The 15,516-nt window shown below is 44.9% G+C and overlaps 1 protein-coding gene across 2 annotated transcripts; it reads right to left on the reverse strand.

The window, feature by feature from the left end:
- Positions 1-3,044: 3,044 nt before the first annotated feature.
- On the reverse strand, positions 3,045-15,019 carry Sirt4 (sirtuin 4). 2 transcript variants are annotated; one of them, XM_005396513.2, is made up of 5 exons: positions 8,768-8,818; positions 6,971-7,468; positions 5,043-5,337; positions 4,710-4,921; positions 3,045-3,459 (listed from the first exon to the last, which is right to left on the reverse strand). In XM_005396513.2, exons 2-4 carry the CDS (start codon positions 7,465-7,467, stop codon positions 4,769-4,771), a joined length of 945 nt encoding a protein of 314 aa, XP_005396570.1. In that variant the 5' UTR covers position 7,468; positions 8,768-8,818; the 3' UTR covers positions 3,045-3,459; positions 4,710-4,768. The 2 variants fall into 2 exon arrangements, with proteins under 2 accessions (XP_005396570.1, XP_005396571.1); XM_005396514.1 differs by lacking the exon at positions 8,768-8,818 and adding an exon at positions 14,926-15,019 and having other exon boundaries at positions 3,049-3,459.
- Between the last annotated feature and the right edge of the window lie 497 nt (positions 15,020-15,516).

Below are 15,516 nucleotides of genomic sequence, written 5' to 3' on the forward strand. Positions count from 1 at the left end.
ATAAAAATTTTAATGAGCATCTGCGGGGCACTCATTGTAAGAGGCGGAATACTGTCCCTGGGAATTTCTATTATAGTGCGTAGGCTGGCTGAACGAACAAGTAAATGGACAGAGCGTAAACTGAAGGCAGAATTATACAGCAGCAGCCACAGTATCTCTGCAGTGCCACACGACACACGCTCATTAAATAAGTGTTCCATGAAAGTACAGTATTGTGTAACCTTACCCAGCCGAGGGGAAAAAAAAAAACCCACGTGGCTATATTTACCTTTTCCTATCACGTGACCCTACACGACCAATCCCATCGATCTCGGGTTCCCACCGTCTGCCTTGACGGATGTCGGAGTAGGACGGGTAATTGGGTATTCTACAAGCACGTGACTAGCGTTGTCTCTTTTCTATTGGTAAACGCAACTCACCCTTGGCCTATCTCCGAGGCCTCCAGGGTTCAAGCCCCGCCCCTCGCTTGTGGACTGGTCCGACCCTGCGCAGGCGCAATGGTTGGTAATGGTGACTGATGGGGGTTGAAGTGACCCAAATCCCTGCATTTGCGACTGCCCCTTCGCCCCGCAGCTTCCTAGATCCCAGACTAAGCCTTCTGAACCAGGATCCCGTGAGATAGGCAGATGGGTATTCGAGTGTTCAAAGAATGAGAACTCTTGTGGGTGCCCGATCCGCTTCCCGCCAGTTTCTTTCGACCTGGGAAAGAAAGAGGAGCGTGGGAAAAGGAGGTGCTGGGGAGCAGAGGGAGCAGAGTGGGGGGATGGCCAGGCGCAGAGGTTAGTGGGTGTCGGCGAGCCAAAGGCCTTTGGAGCGTCCCAAAATCAAGCTTGTATCTCCACCCAGTGCCTTGTGGTGGTGCACGCCTGTAACCCCGGCACTTGGGGAGGCGGGATGCGGGGTGTGGGTGGCCGCTCCAAACCCTTACAAGGAGCATCCGCCTCAGGAGCTACCGGGTTCCTCTGGGGTGTGGGCACAGTGAACGTTCTTGACCCTCAAGACGTGATTTCGTAATTCGTTCCTGCCAGCATCGAGGTGCTGGAAGAGCCTTCCCTCCTTCCCTGAAACTACACCAGCTCTCCACGGCCCTCCACCTGTTAACCACTCCTGGTGTCCTCAGCGAGGTGGACTTTCAGGCTTCTACTTTTAACTTTGGATTCACTGTTATCTGTGGGAATCTAACCATAACCTGCAGGCAAATGAGAGGTGTTGTTTAAAGGAGAACTGAGCCGGTCATGGTGGCTCACACCCCATGGGTATTGGCGAGGCCGATGCAGGCGGATGGCTGTGAGTTTGAGTCCAGCCTGGGCTTCAGACGACGAGATCGGGCGCGTTCAGGGTGGTATCGCCTTAGACTAGCCCGGGCTTCAGAGTGAGTCCACGGACAGCCGGACCTACATAGTGAGACCCCGTTTCAGATAAACCAAAAATAAACAAAACTGGAAGGAAAGGCTTGTTTTCTGCTCCTGGCTTGCAAACTATGTAATGTGGTCTTAGGTAATTCTAGATCTTAGTTTTTACAAAAACAGCGGTAGAAGCCAATATAGTGGCGCATGCCAGTCACCCCAACATTCTGGAAGGCTGAGGCAGGAGGATTGCAAGTTGAAGCCCACCCTGGGAACTTAGTGAAACCTTGTCTCAAAAGGGAGGGGGCCGAGGATGCAAAGGCCCTGAGTTCAATCCCCAGTAGCTCCCCACCCCCCAAAAAGTGCTAGAGTGCTTGCCTAGCATGTAGGAGGCTCTGGCTTAATGAATAAGTAAGTAATTAAATAAAATGAGGACTAAGTTTTTTCTAAGCCCATCACTGCATGCACTACTTCATGCAATTTTCTGGTAGAGAACAGGAGGGGTGGAATGGAATGTTTTGTGAGGTACTTCAGGGCAAAAAGTGGTATCTTTTGAATCTTTAGTTACTTAATACAGTGTCTGTCCATAACTGTTGTTGAGATTTCTTTTGTTTTTGTTTTTGTTTTTGTGTTGGGAATCGAACTCAAGACTTTGCGCTTGCCAGACAGGTGCTGTGCCACTAAGCTATATTCCTGGCCCCGTTGATGAGGTTTGTGAATGAGAATGGCTTAAGGCCAGGTGTGGTGGCGCACGCCTGTAACCCCAGCACTTGGAAAGCTGAGGCAGGAGGATTGTTGCGAGTTCAAGACCAGCATGGGCTGCAAAATGAGCTCAAGGTGAGTCTGAACTACCCAGCGAGACCCTGTCTCGAAAAGACAAAAAAAAAAAAAATTTTTTTCCAGACCTTGGATTATCCAGGTGACCTGAAATGTGCTTGCTAGGCAGGTGTGGATGAGCAGGTATTGCCTGTCCTAGTTTTACACAAAAGGCTCTCCAGAGCAGCCTGTGATTCTTCCATCCACCTTATTTCTCAGGGTACACTGACTCTTCCTGGATAACACAGTAATCAAACAAGTCTTACTTCTTTCCTCAGCAGAAACAAATTCAATTAAGAGCCTCCCCCCCCACCCCGACTTGGAAATTAACTGTTTTCTTTCTACAAGCCAGGTGCCAGGCAGGGTTCTCATTCCTTAGAGAACTGTGTCATAAAGCACCATTCTCTCTTTAAGCTGATTTTTTTTTTTTTTTTTTTTGAGACAAGGTCTTGCTATGCAGTTCAGTAAGGCCTTGAGCTCACTTTGTAGCCCAGGCTGGTCTTGAACTCGCAGTAATCCTCCTTCCTCAGCCTCCCGAGTGCTGGAATTACAGGCGTGTGCCATCACGCCTGGCTAAGTTCATTTTTAAAAAGAATATAAGGGCTGGGGATGTGGCTCAGTGGTGGAGTTCTTGCCTCGTATGCACAAGGCCCTGGGTTCGATCCTCAGCACCACAAACAAAACAAAACACAAAAAGAAACAACAACTGTGTCAAATGAGAGATATGGTGGTTGCTTTGATTCGGTCATTAGCATTGTATCCCTGTATTAAATGCCACACTGTACCCCATAAATATCTACTTTGTGTCAATTAAAAATAAATATATCTTAAAAAAAAAATGTGCAGCCCACACAACTGGTATGCTACAAAATACTTGAAGGCTTGGTTAATAAAACATTCATTCACATTTATTTTTTAAAAATGGTTCAATTAAAGACACAACCATTTGGAGTTATAAATTAAGTCACTAAGTCATTTTTTTCTGCACTTACACAGTGAATGTGCTCCCTGGGTGAGCCCTCCTGGCAGCGTTGTGCCCTACGTTTTCCCAAGACTATTTCCTCTGGAAGTTGGCAGGAAAAGGAAATGAATGCAGTTTTACCATCAAGAGCAGCTGTTTCTTTGAAAAAAGTCTTTCCCGGGTAAACCTCATTGGCCTGACAGCTCACTCCTTGGCTCTGCAATACAGGCCTAGCTTGGAGATTTCCCCGGCAGACAGGGCTGTTTGCTGCCCCCCTACAGGGTGCAGTGGAGGAGCGCCAATGAGTTTTGAGGAAGAAAGGAGGAGGCCTCCGATCTGAAGAGAAATGAAGCAAATTAATGGGAATGGGTATGGGGGCTGATTCAATACGCAAAACACCAAAGCACTTAGAACACAGAAGAATGGACACTATATATTAAATAAAAGCAGGATGTAGTAAAACTCCAACCACAGCACTCCCCAGGCCCAAAAATAAAAAGTAATAACTAAACATAAGATTCCTTTTTTTTTTCTTTCTTTCTTGGTTTTTGGGTTTTTTTTCCGGTACCGGGAATCGAACTCACAACCTTGCACTTGCCAGGCAGGCGCTATGCCACTGAGCTAAGTCCCCAGCCCCCAAACGTAAGATTCTTTATAGAAAAAGTTAAGTGGGTTATCTAGGTAGTGAGATTATGGGTTATTTGTAATTTATCTGTATCATCATGTACACTTTGCAAGAAATATATATTATGCCAGTAATACAAAATTAGTGTAAAAGTATGTTAAAAAGTGGTTGTGAGCTGGCTGTGGTGGCGAATGCTATTAATCCCAGCTACTCAGGAGTCTGAGGTAGGAGAATCAAAAGTCTGAGGCCAGCTCAGGGAATTTAGTAAGACCTTGTCTCAAAAATAAAGTACTTTTGGCTAAGCATGGTGGGGCATGGCTGTAATCCCAGCACTCAGGACGCTGAGGCAGGAGGATCACCATGAGTTCGAGGCCAGACTGGACTACATATTTTTTGGACTATACCAAAAAAATTTTAATTTTTAAAAAGGGGAAAGTAGCATAGTACCAGATCATAGATTAAATTCCCAATAATGCAAAAATAAACACTAATAAACAAATTAAAGGCCGGGCGTGGTGGTGCATGCCTGTAATCCCAGTATTTGGGAGGCTGAGGCAAGAGGATCATTGCGAGTTCAAGACCAGCCTGGGCTACATAGTGAGTTCAAGGCCAGCGAGAACTGCATAGTGAGACCCTGTCTCAAAAAGACAAAAAAAAAAAAAACAAAAAACAAAAAATAAAAAACCCAAACAACAAAAATAAATTGAAAGAAAGCCAAAACAAAACAAAACAAAACAAAAAAACCCTAACCATACAAAGCCATGGCAATTCAATTTTAAAATGGGCAAAGGAAAAAAAAAAATGGGCAAAGGAGCTAGGCATGGTAGCACATGCCTGTAATCCCAGCACTTATGAGGCTGACACAGGAGTTTGAGACCAGCCTGGGCTACATAGTGAGTTCAAGGCCAGCCTGAACTAACAGTGAGAGCCTGTTTCAAAAAATAAATAAAAAGGTATTTACCTTCAGCAGCAGGATTGGAGGGAAGATCCCTGTTCCGGCCTAGGAACATCAGGCTGTGGTCAGTGCGGGTCTATTAAAGGCAGCAATTCCCCGCAGCGCGAATTCAGCTTCAGACAGGCCAAGTGGTCCGAGCGCGTAGGCCCGATGTTCAGGATGGCGATCGGTATCTTCTTGTCCCAGGCAGTCAGGATGAACCTGTAACCAGAGTACACCTGCCCGGACAGGAGATTCGAATGAGGGTTCGCTAGGTCCGCGCAGGAGGGGCCCTCCCTCAAGCCTCTCACCCTACAAAGGAGCAATTACCCACCCCCACCCCACCCCCGCGTCAGATACCTGCAAGGACGAGCCCACCACCAACACAGCGTCGGCCTCTTTCACGCGCTTGTGCACAAAATCGACCTTGGCAGCGTCCACCGTGTCCCCAAAGAAGACGACATCTGGTTTGAGAGGGCCTCCGCATCGAAGGCAGGGTGGCACCTGAAAACTCTGTACCTGCTCGTCCGAGAGAAAGACATCGCCATCCGGAGCAAGGCCCTGGGCCTCCGCGCCCCACTTGGGGTTCAGGACTCGGAAGCGCTCCTGCAGCGCCTCCCGCGGGGTCTGCGCGCCGCAGTCCAAGCAGAGGACCCTGAAAGCCGAGACAGCCCCGCTGAGCACTGTGTCCTCCCTCGCATGGGCAGCCCCGAGAGCATTTCTTTTCTAATTTCTCCCGCATTTTCATAATCTTTTCTCATGATCTGTTTCTCACCTCCTTATTCTACCAGCATTCTAAAGCAAGGAGGAACATGTTTCCTGACTACACATTCTGCTCAGCCTTCAGATAACTTTTTAAATTATGGTACTGGGGATAGAACCCAGGCCCTTCACACTGAAATATATACATCCCAGTCCTTATTTAAAGTATTACTTGAAAAAAAAAAATATTTGAGGCAGCATCTCCCTTAATCACTGAGGCTGGGCTTGAATTCACAATCCTCCTGCCTCAGCCTCCTATCATAATGCTGGGATTATAAGTGTGTACCACTACGCCCAGTTCAGGCTGGCCTTGAACTTATGTACACCAGGCTGTCCTCGAACTTGTCAAAATCCTCCTGCCTCAGCCTCTCAATTGCTGGGATTACAGGTGTGCACCACCACACCTAGCTGTATTTTTTAAAAGACAGTTTATTTAAAGATGGAGAAGGAGGAAAAGACAGATGACAGAAAGCTACTCTGGATGAACAGGGAAAATTCGAGAATAAATTTCTCCCTTTTTTTTTTTTCATTATTGTATTTGATTTCTTTTAGTAAGCCATAGGCATCATGAACTCTGATTCCTCCCCTGCAGTACCACCTTAGTCCGGGTCCCTTGGGCTGACTCCCTGGTCCTCTCTTCCTAATCCTGTCTGGACTTCATCCAATCTATTTTTATCATGTTGCTCTTACTCAGAAACCACTAACAGGTCCTTTGTGTCTCACAACAGACCCAAGCTGCACTGCCTGGCTTTCAAATGCACCAGGATTTGGGTTCCTTCCTCTGACAATCTGTTTCCACACCAGTCCCCATCCCAAGTCCTCCCTAGAGGTCAGCCCAGATTGCCCTGGGCTCCAACATTCCCTTCCTTTAGCAAACCCTCTCTTTCCTCCGTGTCTAGTCACACAAAAGCCAGGCTCAAGCTGCAACTTAACCCTAAAAGCTTCCTCAATTACCCCAAGCTTGACTACTGTTTGTTTAAACGTGCAATCATTTATATTAAGGGCCACACAGCCAGGCACAGCGGCACACACCTGTAATCCTAGCTCTCAGAGAATGAGATAGTATTAAATGGGAGCCCAGCCTGGGCAACTCAATGACTTAGCAGACCTTATCTCAAAACAAAAATAAATAAATAAATAAAAAGGGCTGGAGATGTAGCTCAGGGCTAAGCCCCTGGGTTCAATTTGTAGTACTGAAAATAAAAATAAAAAGAACCATACACTTAACAGCCATGTATTGTTTGTTGTTTCTTTTTGAGACAAGGTCTCACTATGTAGTTTAGGCTGGTCTTGAACTCACTCTGGAGCCAGGCTGGCCTCGAACTCACAGTGATCTTCCTGCCTCAGCCTCCCCATCCATCCTCCATTTACATCCCTACTCTTCTCTGAGCTTAGTAGGATCCACTCCAAAAGGACTTGCTCCCAAAACCTTTCTCAAGATGTGACTAAGGCAACATGATCAGGAGAGCCAGGGCGGCTGCTCTTAGGGGATGCACAGTTCTGCGGCAGCCTGTGCCTTCTCGCACCTGTGCATGCATCCGTGGAGCTCCGTCAGCCGCTGACTGCCAGCCTTGGTGTGCAGAGCGTCCACATTCTGCGTCACCAGCCAGTGCAGCTTCCCGAGGCTCTCCCAGGTGCTCAGAGCCCAGTGTGCCGGGTTGGGCCGGTGGGAGGAGAACTGAGGCCAACCCACGAAGTTCCGCGCCCAGTACCGCTGGCGGATCGGGGCACTGCGGACGAAATCGCTGTGCTGGATGGGTCTCCGGGCGGTGCGGGCGTAAAGTCCCACCTTTTCCGACCTATAGTCCGGAATCCCCGACTCGGTGGAGATTCCCGCCCCGGTCATCACTAGGAGTTTCTTGGAAAGGGAGATGAAGTGCTGGAACTCTTTCACTTCCTCAGGATTTACAGGAGGACTTGGTGGCACAAACAACCTACTGGATCCACGCAAGCACTGCTGGCTGAGGTTCGTGGCCCAGCAGCCTTTTGTTGACCTGAAACTCAGCCCATACGTCAGCCTCATTCTAGACAAAAAACAAAACAAAACAAAACAAAAAAGCACCTCAAGTGAGAATCAGGGTTTTGCAACCAAATGTAATCACTAACTAATGAGTGGATACCCAAAATGTGGTCTATCTATAGGATGGAATACCACTTAGCTATAGAAAGATCTATGCCAGGCATGGTGGCACATGCCTGGAATCCCAGCTCTCAGGAGGCTGAGGCAGGAGGATTGCCACGAGTTCTAGCCAGCCTGGGCTACATAGTGAGTTCAAAGACAGCCTGAACTACATAGAGAGCCCCTGTCTCTAAAAACCAAACCAAAAAATAAATAAATAAATAAATAAATAAAAACCAAACCATTGGCTGGGCATGGTGGCGCACACCTGTAATCCCAACACTTGCAAGGCTGAGGCAGGAAGATCCTTGCAAGTTCGAGGCCAGCCTGGGCTACTAAGTGAGCTCAAGGCCAGCCTGAACCGCACAGCGAGATCCTGCCTCAAAACGACCAAAAAAAAAAAGCAAACCAATAATAATAATAATAATAATAATCAGAATTATCTTACTTCTCCACAAGCTAAGAAAAGCATTTCAGCTATAGTATGTCAGGTTCACCGAGGTCCACACCATGCTGGAATTGAACCCAGGGCCTCCAGCACGCTAGGTAAGAACTCTTAACATTGAGCTACACTCCTAGCCCAACAAGTCAGACTTTTCAGGCTTTTGTTTTATTGATAGCATTAACCACGTGCACATCTTTTATTGCTTCATTTGTCCCATACGATTTGCATATTCTTTTTTTTTTTTTTTTTTTGGTTTTTCTCCGGTACCGGGAACCGAACTCACGACCTTGCGCTTGCCAGGCAGGCGCTTTGCCGCTGAGCTAAATCCCCAGCCCCCGATTTGTGTATTCTCCCTTACAGATTCTGCTGCTTAGACACGGCACGGGGGGAGGGGGACAACACTCATGAGGGTCAGTTTTTCTAGCTGTAAACACAAAGCTTTGACTTAGTCTTTGATATAACACAGAAGCTCTTTACTGATACGCACCCCATAGGCAAACAGTGTTTTATGCTTGACTTTCTACACCTGAATTCAGAACCTAGCTTTGCCTGACATTCCACAACAAGGTGGACTGCTAAACAAATACTACAGGGTCAGATTTCCTAAGGCCAAAGGCCAGGGATATCCTGCTGAAAACACATTCCGTGGGAACAGCTCTTCTCTTCCAGGTCCTACCACCGGCAACGAGGAGAAATGCAATCCCCTTACAAGAAATAAACAACTTTTAGAAACCTGCAGCCTGCACAGAACACACTTACCTTTCCCAGTTTAGGGGACACTTGACAACCGGTAGTGGGACTATCCTGCTCCCTATGCATTTTGGGAAGTGTAGTTCATGAAGCAAAAATGAGTCTAGAAAAACTACAAATCCCACAATCCTACGAGGGCCATACTTGAAGGGCCATTCTTGAGGCGCGCCCTCTATCGACCTTCCCTGGTGAGACTTTGGAATCCTGGCCAGCGCGCCCTGAGCCAACCACGATACATACAGCAGTCTTCTCCTTCAGATAGAAGAGGTTAGAACGTGGGTACCAATGATCTGAGTGCAAACTCGCCATCCCAATAGCGCTAGTTTAGGAATTCATGTGTTTTTTGGTTTTTTTCTCTCTTTTTCAGACAAGGTCTCGCTATGCAGTTCAGGCTGGCTTTGAACTCACTTTGTAGCCCAGGCTGGTCTCAAACTCACAACGATCCTCCTTCCTCAGCCTCCTGAGTGCTGGGATTACAGGCGTGCGCCCCCACTCCTGGCTCATGTTTGTTTTTTGAGACAGCGTCTAGCTATGTAGCTCAGAAAGTTCTGGGATTACAGGCAGGTGCCACCACGCCCAGCAAATTCATCTTCTCTTAAAATATTTTTTTGGAAAAAAAATATTTTTTTGTATTTTTGAGACAGGGTCTCGCTATGCAGTTCAGGCTGGCCTTGAGCTCACTTTACAACCCAGACTGGTCTCGAACTCTCAAAGATCTTCCTGCCTCAGCCTCCCAAGGGCTGGAATTAACAGGTGCACGCCACCACGTCCAGCTAATAGCAAAGAAAAAAATTTTAAAGGATTTTTTCGGTTTTTGTAGTACTGGAGATTGAACCCATTGACACATTGAGCTACATCCCCAGTCTTTTTCTTCCTCTTCTTCCTCTTTTAGAATTTCAGAGTCAGGATGCTCAATCTGATTTTTTTTTTTTTTTTTTTTTTTTTTGGTCTTTTTGAGACAGGGTCTCATTATGCAGTTCAGGCTGGCCTCGAGCTCACTTTGTAGCCCAGGCTCCAGCTAGTAATTTAATAAAGAATATAGATTTGACCCACCTTCATCTATGGTATTTATATCCCTTTCCATTCACCACAAGGGATCAAACGAGTTCACTACCATGTATAAAATACTTCGTAGTGGGTTTTGAAGAAATAGATTCACAGCTATCTGAAAATTTGTTTTTTTTTACATTTAATATGAACAATTTCTTCTTTCTTTCTTTCTTTCTTCCTTCCTTCCTTCCTTTCTTTTTTTTCAGTATTAGAGGTTGAACCTGGGCCTGTGCATGCTAGGCAGTGTTCTACCATTAAGCTATATCCTCAGCCTCTTTTCCTTTTTTTATTATGAGACAGGATTTCATGAATTTGACCAGGCTAGCCTTGAACTTGTGATCTCTCAGCCTCAGTTTCCTTGTAGCTGGGATTACAGACATGCACCACTGTGCCTGGTTTAATATCAACAATTAAAGCCAAGTATAATATACGTGGACTAATGGGCTCACTCATTTGACTCTTTTAATATTTATTATCTTATGTTTGATTAAATCCATCAACACGATGCTTGGGCCTCACTCCCAGTTTTACAGATTTCCTTCATCAAGAGGAGAGGCCCGGACAAATCACTGCTCCATAGCATCACCTATATAAGGCATCAATTAGTGCATCTCTTAGAACATAATCTAGCATGGACTGTGAACTCCAGCTAAGGACTGTCTCCTATTTTGAAATGAGCGAAATCCCAGAGTAGCAAGAGGGAAGCTGGAGGCAGATAAATACTGGTAAAGTGACTCCACTTAGCAATTTGGGAGCAGTATTAGCAGCTACAACTCAATAGGTCACTACCTGTGGGACCTACTAAGCTCCGAATCAGTCACCCAACAGCTTTATGTGCCTCGGTTGATCTAATCACGTTGGCCAAAAGAACCAAACTGTAAGTTAAAACATCGAATGGCTGGGGGTGTAGCTCCGCGGCAGGGCACCGAGCTCGTGCTTAGTTAGCATAAAGAAGGTCCTAGGTTCAGTCACTGGCACACACACAGGTGCACACACACAAAGTAATCCAGCACATTTTCTGTGACAGCATCAGGATAGTGACCTTCTCATTGTTGGTTTGATTAGAAAAATCTCAGACTCGGGGCTGGGGATTTATCTCAGCGGCACAGCGCCTGCCTGGCTAACGCAAGGCCATGAGTTCAATTCCCGGTACTGGAAAAAAACCAACAAACAAAAAAACAAACAAATAGAAAAATCTCAGACTCATACTACCTTTTTCTAGTTCTCTAAATCAAATAAGCATCGGGGCTGGGGATTTAGCTCAGCGGCACAGCGCCTGCTTGGTAAGCACAACGTTGTGAGTTTGATTCCCCGTACCAGAAAATAAATAAATAAATAAATAAATAAATAAAATAAGCATCAATCACAGAGATTAGCTGGAAATGCAGAGCTAATGCACTTTCAGGTCCCAAAGCATGCCATGTTCTGGAGAGAAGCTAGGTGAGTTTTTAATTTTTATTCATTGCATTGGAAAGTCACCCATGGAAGGTATTGTAGTTATTATATAAAATGTCCCCCCAAACTGGGTGTGATAGTGCATACTGGTAATCCCAGCACTCAGGAGGCTGAGGCAGGAGATAGGAGGATTGCCACAGTTTGAGGTCAACCTGCGCTACATAGTGAGTTCAAAGACAGCCTAAACTACATAGCAAGCCCCTGTTCTCAAAAAACTATAATAATTATTTTTTTAAAAAAACCTAGTAAATAGGGGGCCAGGGATATAGCTCAGTGGCAAATGTGCCTGCCTGGCAAGTGCAAGGTCCTGAGTTTGATTCCCGGAACCAAAAGAGAGAGAGAAAAAAAAAAACACCTAGTAAATAAACTGGGTGTGGTGGTGCACACCTGTAATCCCAGCACTCGGGAGGCTGAGGCAGGAGGCTCGTTCCAAGTTTGCGATCAGCCTGGGCTACAAAGTGAGCTCAAGACCAGCCTGAACTGCAGAGCAAGACCCTGTCTCAAAAAGACAAAGACAAACAAAAGAAACCAGAAAAATAGATAAAATGAAATAAAATGTCCTCCAAAAGTTCATTGTATTGCATGCTTGGTTGCCAGCTAATGGGCTTTTTTTTTCTTTTTTTTTTTTTTTTTTTGACACAGGCAAACTCACAGCGATCCTCTTGCTTCAACCTCTGAATACTGGGATTACAGTGTGCACCACCATACTTGCCTTTAGCTAATGGGCATCTGAAGTGCCTGGGTCATGAGGGCTCTAACTTTTTCAGTGGATTAATGCATTGATGAGATCATAATTTTTTTTTTTTGGTACTAGGAATCGAACTCAGGATCTTGCGCTTGCCAGGCAGGCGCTTGTGCTGCTGAGCAATATCCCCATCCCCCTGAGATCATAATTTGCTGGCATTATTGGGAGGTGATTGAAATGGGGGTGGGGCCTCGTCAGAGGGAGTGTAACAGCAGTCGGACCTTGGGAAACATATCTGGCCTTGCTTCCATTCCTCTCAGGCTCCCTCGTGCTCTCCAGGTCCTGGCTGCCATGAGGTCAGCAATCCTCCCAAGTGCTGGGATTACAGGTGTGCACCACCACACCCCACACCCAGTTTGTTTGAATTTTAATTAACGGTAAAGGGAACTGGGGATTAAGGTCAGTGGCACAGCGCCTGCCTGGCAAGCACAAGGTCGTGAGTTCGATTCTCGGTACCAGAAAAAAAAATTAATTAATGGTAAAAATCAAAATAAAAGTATTTTTGAGAATATAGGTCAGGGAGGAAATGAGTTCAGCTTTCCACTTGCCAAAGGAAATAGGTAGTAAGGGTGAAAGTTACTTCAAACGTTATGTATTGGAGACACTTCTATGGGAATAGTCTTCTCTTCTCTCTTCATAAAACTCTTTTGAGGCCGGATGTGGTGGTGTATGCCTGTAATCCCAGCATTTGGGAGGCTGAGGCAAGAGGATCGTTGCAAATTCGAGATCAGCCTGGGCTACAAAGTGAGCTCAAGGCCAGCCTGAGCGGCATAGTGAGACCTTGTCTCAAAAAGACAAAAAAAAACAAAAAACTCTTTTGAATTAAACATAGAATTGGATACGGGCGCCAAGGATATAGCTCAGTGGCACCGTGCCTGCCTGGCAGGTGTGAGATCATGAGTTCGATTCCCGGTACCAAAAACAAAAAAACAAAAAAGAATTGCATATGATTCAGCAATTCCACTTCTAGATAGGTACCCAAAATAATTAAAAACAGGAACTCAAAATGACCCTTAAACACCAAAGTAGCATTACTCACAAGAGCTGAAAGGAAAAAAAAAAAAAAAAAGAGCTGAAAGGTAGAAATAACCTAAGCGTTCCTAAAGAATGAATGTATAATTCCATCTAAGGAAATATTCGACCATAAAAAGGAAGAAAATGCTGATATGTACTGCAACATGGGTCAACCATAAAATATTATGGTACACCTGATCTTAGCCAAAAGGCCGAGAAGCGATACATATTATGGTAAAGTAAAATAAACCAGATCCAGAATCTGGCAGGGCCAAATCACGTGATATTGTATGATTTCTTCCTTCCTTTCTTTTTTCTTTCTTTCTTTCTTTCTTTCTTTTTCTTTCTTTCTTTCTTTCTTTCTTTCTTTCTTTCTTTCTTTCCTTCCTTCCTTCCTTCCTTCCTTCCTTGCTTCCTTGCTTCCTTGCTTCCTTCCTTCCTTCCTTCCTTCCTTTTGAGACAGGGTCTGGCCGTGCAGTTCAGGTTGGTCTAGAGGTCACTTTGTAGCCCAGGCTGTTCTCAAGTTTGCAACGATCCTCCCGTCTCAGCCTCCTGAGTGCTGGGATTATAGGAGTGCGGCAGCACGCCCGGCTGATTTCATTTATTATAGGGTACCTACAGTGGTCAATTTCATACAGACAGAGACTTTGGAGAGAGGGGAATAAGGATTTAGAGTTTAATAGATACGGAGTTTAAATTTGGGAAAATAAACCGGGCGTGATGGCGCACGCCTGTAATCCCAGCACTCTGGAGGCTGAGGCCGGAGGATTGTTTTGAGTTCGAGACCAGCCTGGGCTACGAAGTGAGCTCAAGGCCAGCCTGAACTGCATAGGGAGACCCTGTCTCAAAAAAAAAAAAAAAAAAAAAAGTTTGGGAAAATAAATAAAGTTCTGGAGGTGGATGGTGGTGATTGCAAAATGATGTGAAAGTATTCAGTGCCCCTCAGTTTACTCTTTAAAAAAGTTAAAATGGTAAATTTCATGTGGTAAATGGTAAGATGTATGCATACATTTTATTGTGTTTAACACAATAAACATCCATAAAACCTCTTTGGAGAAGGTAGTTACGATATGAAACGGACCACACTGACTACGATGATTCAAATGTCCCCCATCTCCCCTGCTGTCACTGAATTAAGCTTATTAGCATGTTCCCTCCCATAGTGCTTTGCTTCATTCTCTGCCAAAACCTGCTTAAGTGAAATCACAACTGAAACCTCCTATATATTTCCAAGTTATCTTTAAATGATTTGGTGTGGTTGAATCGTTTTCAAGAAAAAAGTCTTTGACGGTTTTTACACTAGCTTTAAACTCACCTTTCTGTAATAGGAACCTCACTTATTGGCAATAATGACTAAAGGGCTTGAATTTTAGCTTTGCGCAGTGGCAGTATCGTAGCCAATGAGGTTTATCCGAGGCGCGATTATTGCTAATTGAAAACTTTTCCCAATACCCCGCCGTGACGACTTGAAATATAGTCGGCACTGGCAATTTTTGACAGTCTCTACGGAGACTGAATAATCTTTGTTTAACAATAGAAATAAATTGTGCTTTTTACAAGCTTAAAGAGAACATCGATTTCTTTTAAGCTCTTGCAGTTTATGTGTACTGTTTTACAATAAAAAGTAGTATAGCATTTTATCTTAGATTTTATTTTCTTTTCCCATGAAGAAAGACAAGGTTGATAAGCGCGTTTTCCCCAGTGTGAATTTCCTAGGGTTCTTTTGTTTTCAACCTGGTGTTTCATAAATAACTATTATAAACTATAGTTTTTTATGTTTCTTTTACTTTTTATCTTTAGGCGGGTTTCTGAAAGTTTTTTAGGCTGGTCTGGGTCTCAATCCTGAACAGTGCTAGAAACACCGGCATACACCAGTACACGCCTAGTTTCACAATATACTCACAGTTTTGTTATGTGAGGGTTTTTCTCTGTTAAATGTTTTTTCCCCGGTTGGTTGTAGCCCAAACCCCTTTCTCTTTTCCGGGGCACTCGCTTTCCCGCCGCTGTTTATGAATGTCTCGACCCAACCTTCTCTATGACGTCATGTTAATTTGCATGAGAGCTCCCAGCATTCCACGCGAATGCTTTTGCTATGTCAAAATTTTTCATGTAAGGTACAAGATAATCTAATAACAAGAAACTTCCCACTTAGTTGAGTCTTAAACATAAGTACTCGAATGGGAACGCATGATACCTACAAATTCCTCAGTAGTCACTCAACCTCAGCGTTAAGGCAGTTGTTATCTGTGGGAGTGCAGAGCCGACATGTCAGTTCTTTAGCTTTGCGCAGTGGCAGTATCGTAGCCAATGAGGTTTATCCGAGGCGCGATTATTGCTAATTGAAAACTTTTCCCAATACCCCGCCATGACGACTTGAAATACAGTCGGCATTGGCAATTTTTGACAGTCTCTACGGAGACTGAATAACCGTGTTTCTAAAAAAAAATGCTGTTGTTTCCATCGAGTTATTTTACCGCCTTGTAAAGATTGCTAC

Source organism: Chinchilla lanigera, unplaced genomic scaffold (assembly GCF_000276665.1).
Source record: "Chinchilla lanigera isolate Chin_1 unplaced genomic scaffold, ChiLan1.0 scaffold00054, whole genome shotgun sequence".
NCBI classification, from domain to species: Eukaryota; Metazoa; Chordata; class Mammalia; order Rodentia; family Chinchillidae; genus Chinchilla; species Chinchilla lanigera.

Coding starts and splice junctions, on each gene's coding strand:
- Sirt4 (XM_005396513.2), bottom strand. CDS start 7,467: ATGAGGCTGACGTATGGGCTGAGTTTCAGGTCAACAAAAGGCTGCTGG. Junction 5,338..6,970: donor CTCCACGGATGCATGCACAG/GTGCGAGAAGGC, acceptor CTCGGCTTTCAG/GGTCCTCTGCTTGGACTGCG. Junction 4,922..5,042: donor TGGTGGGCTCGTCCTTGCAG/GTATCTGACGCG, acceptor CTGTCCGGGCAG/GTGTACTCTGGTTACAGGTT.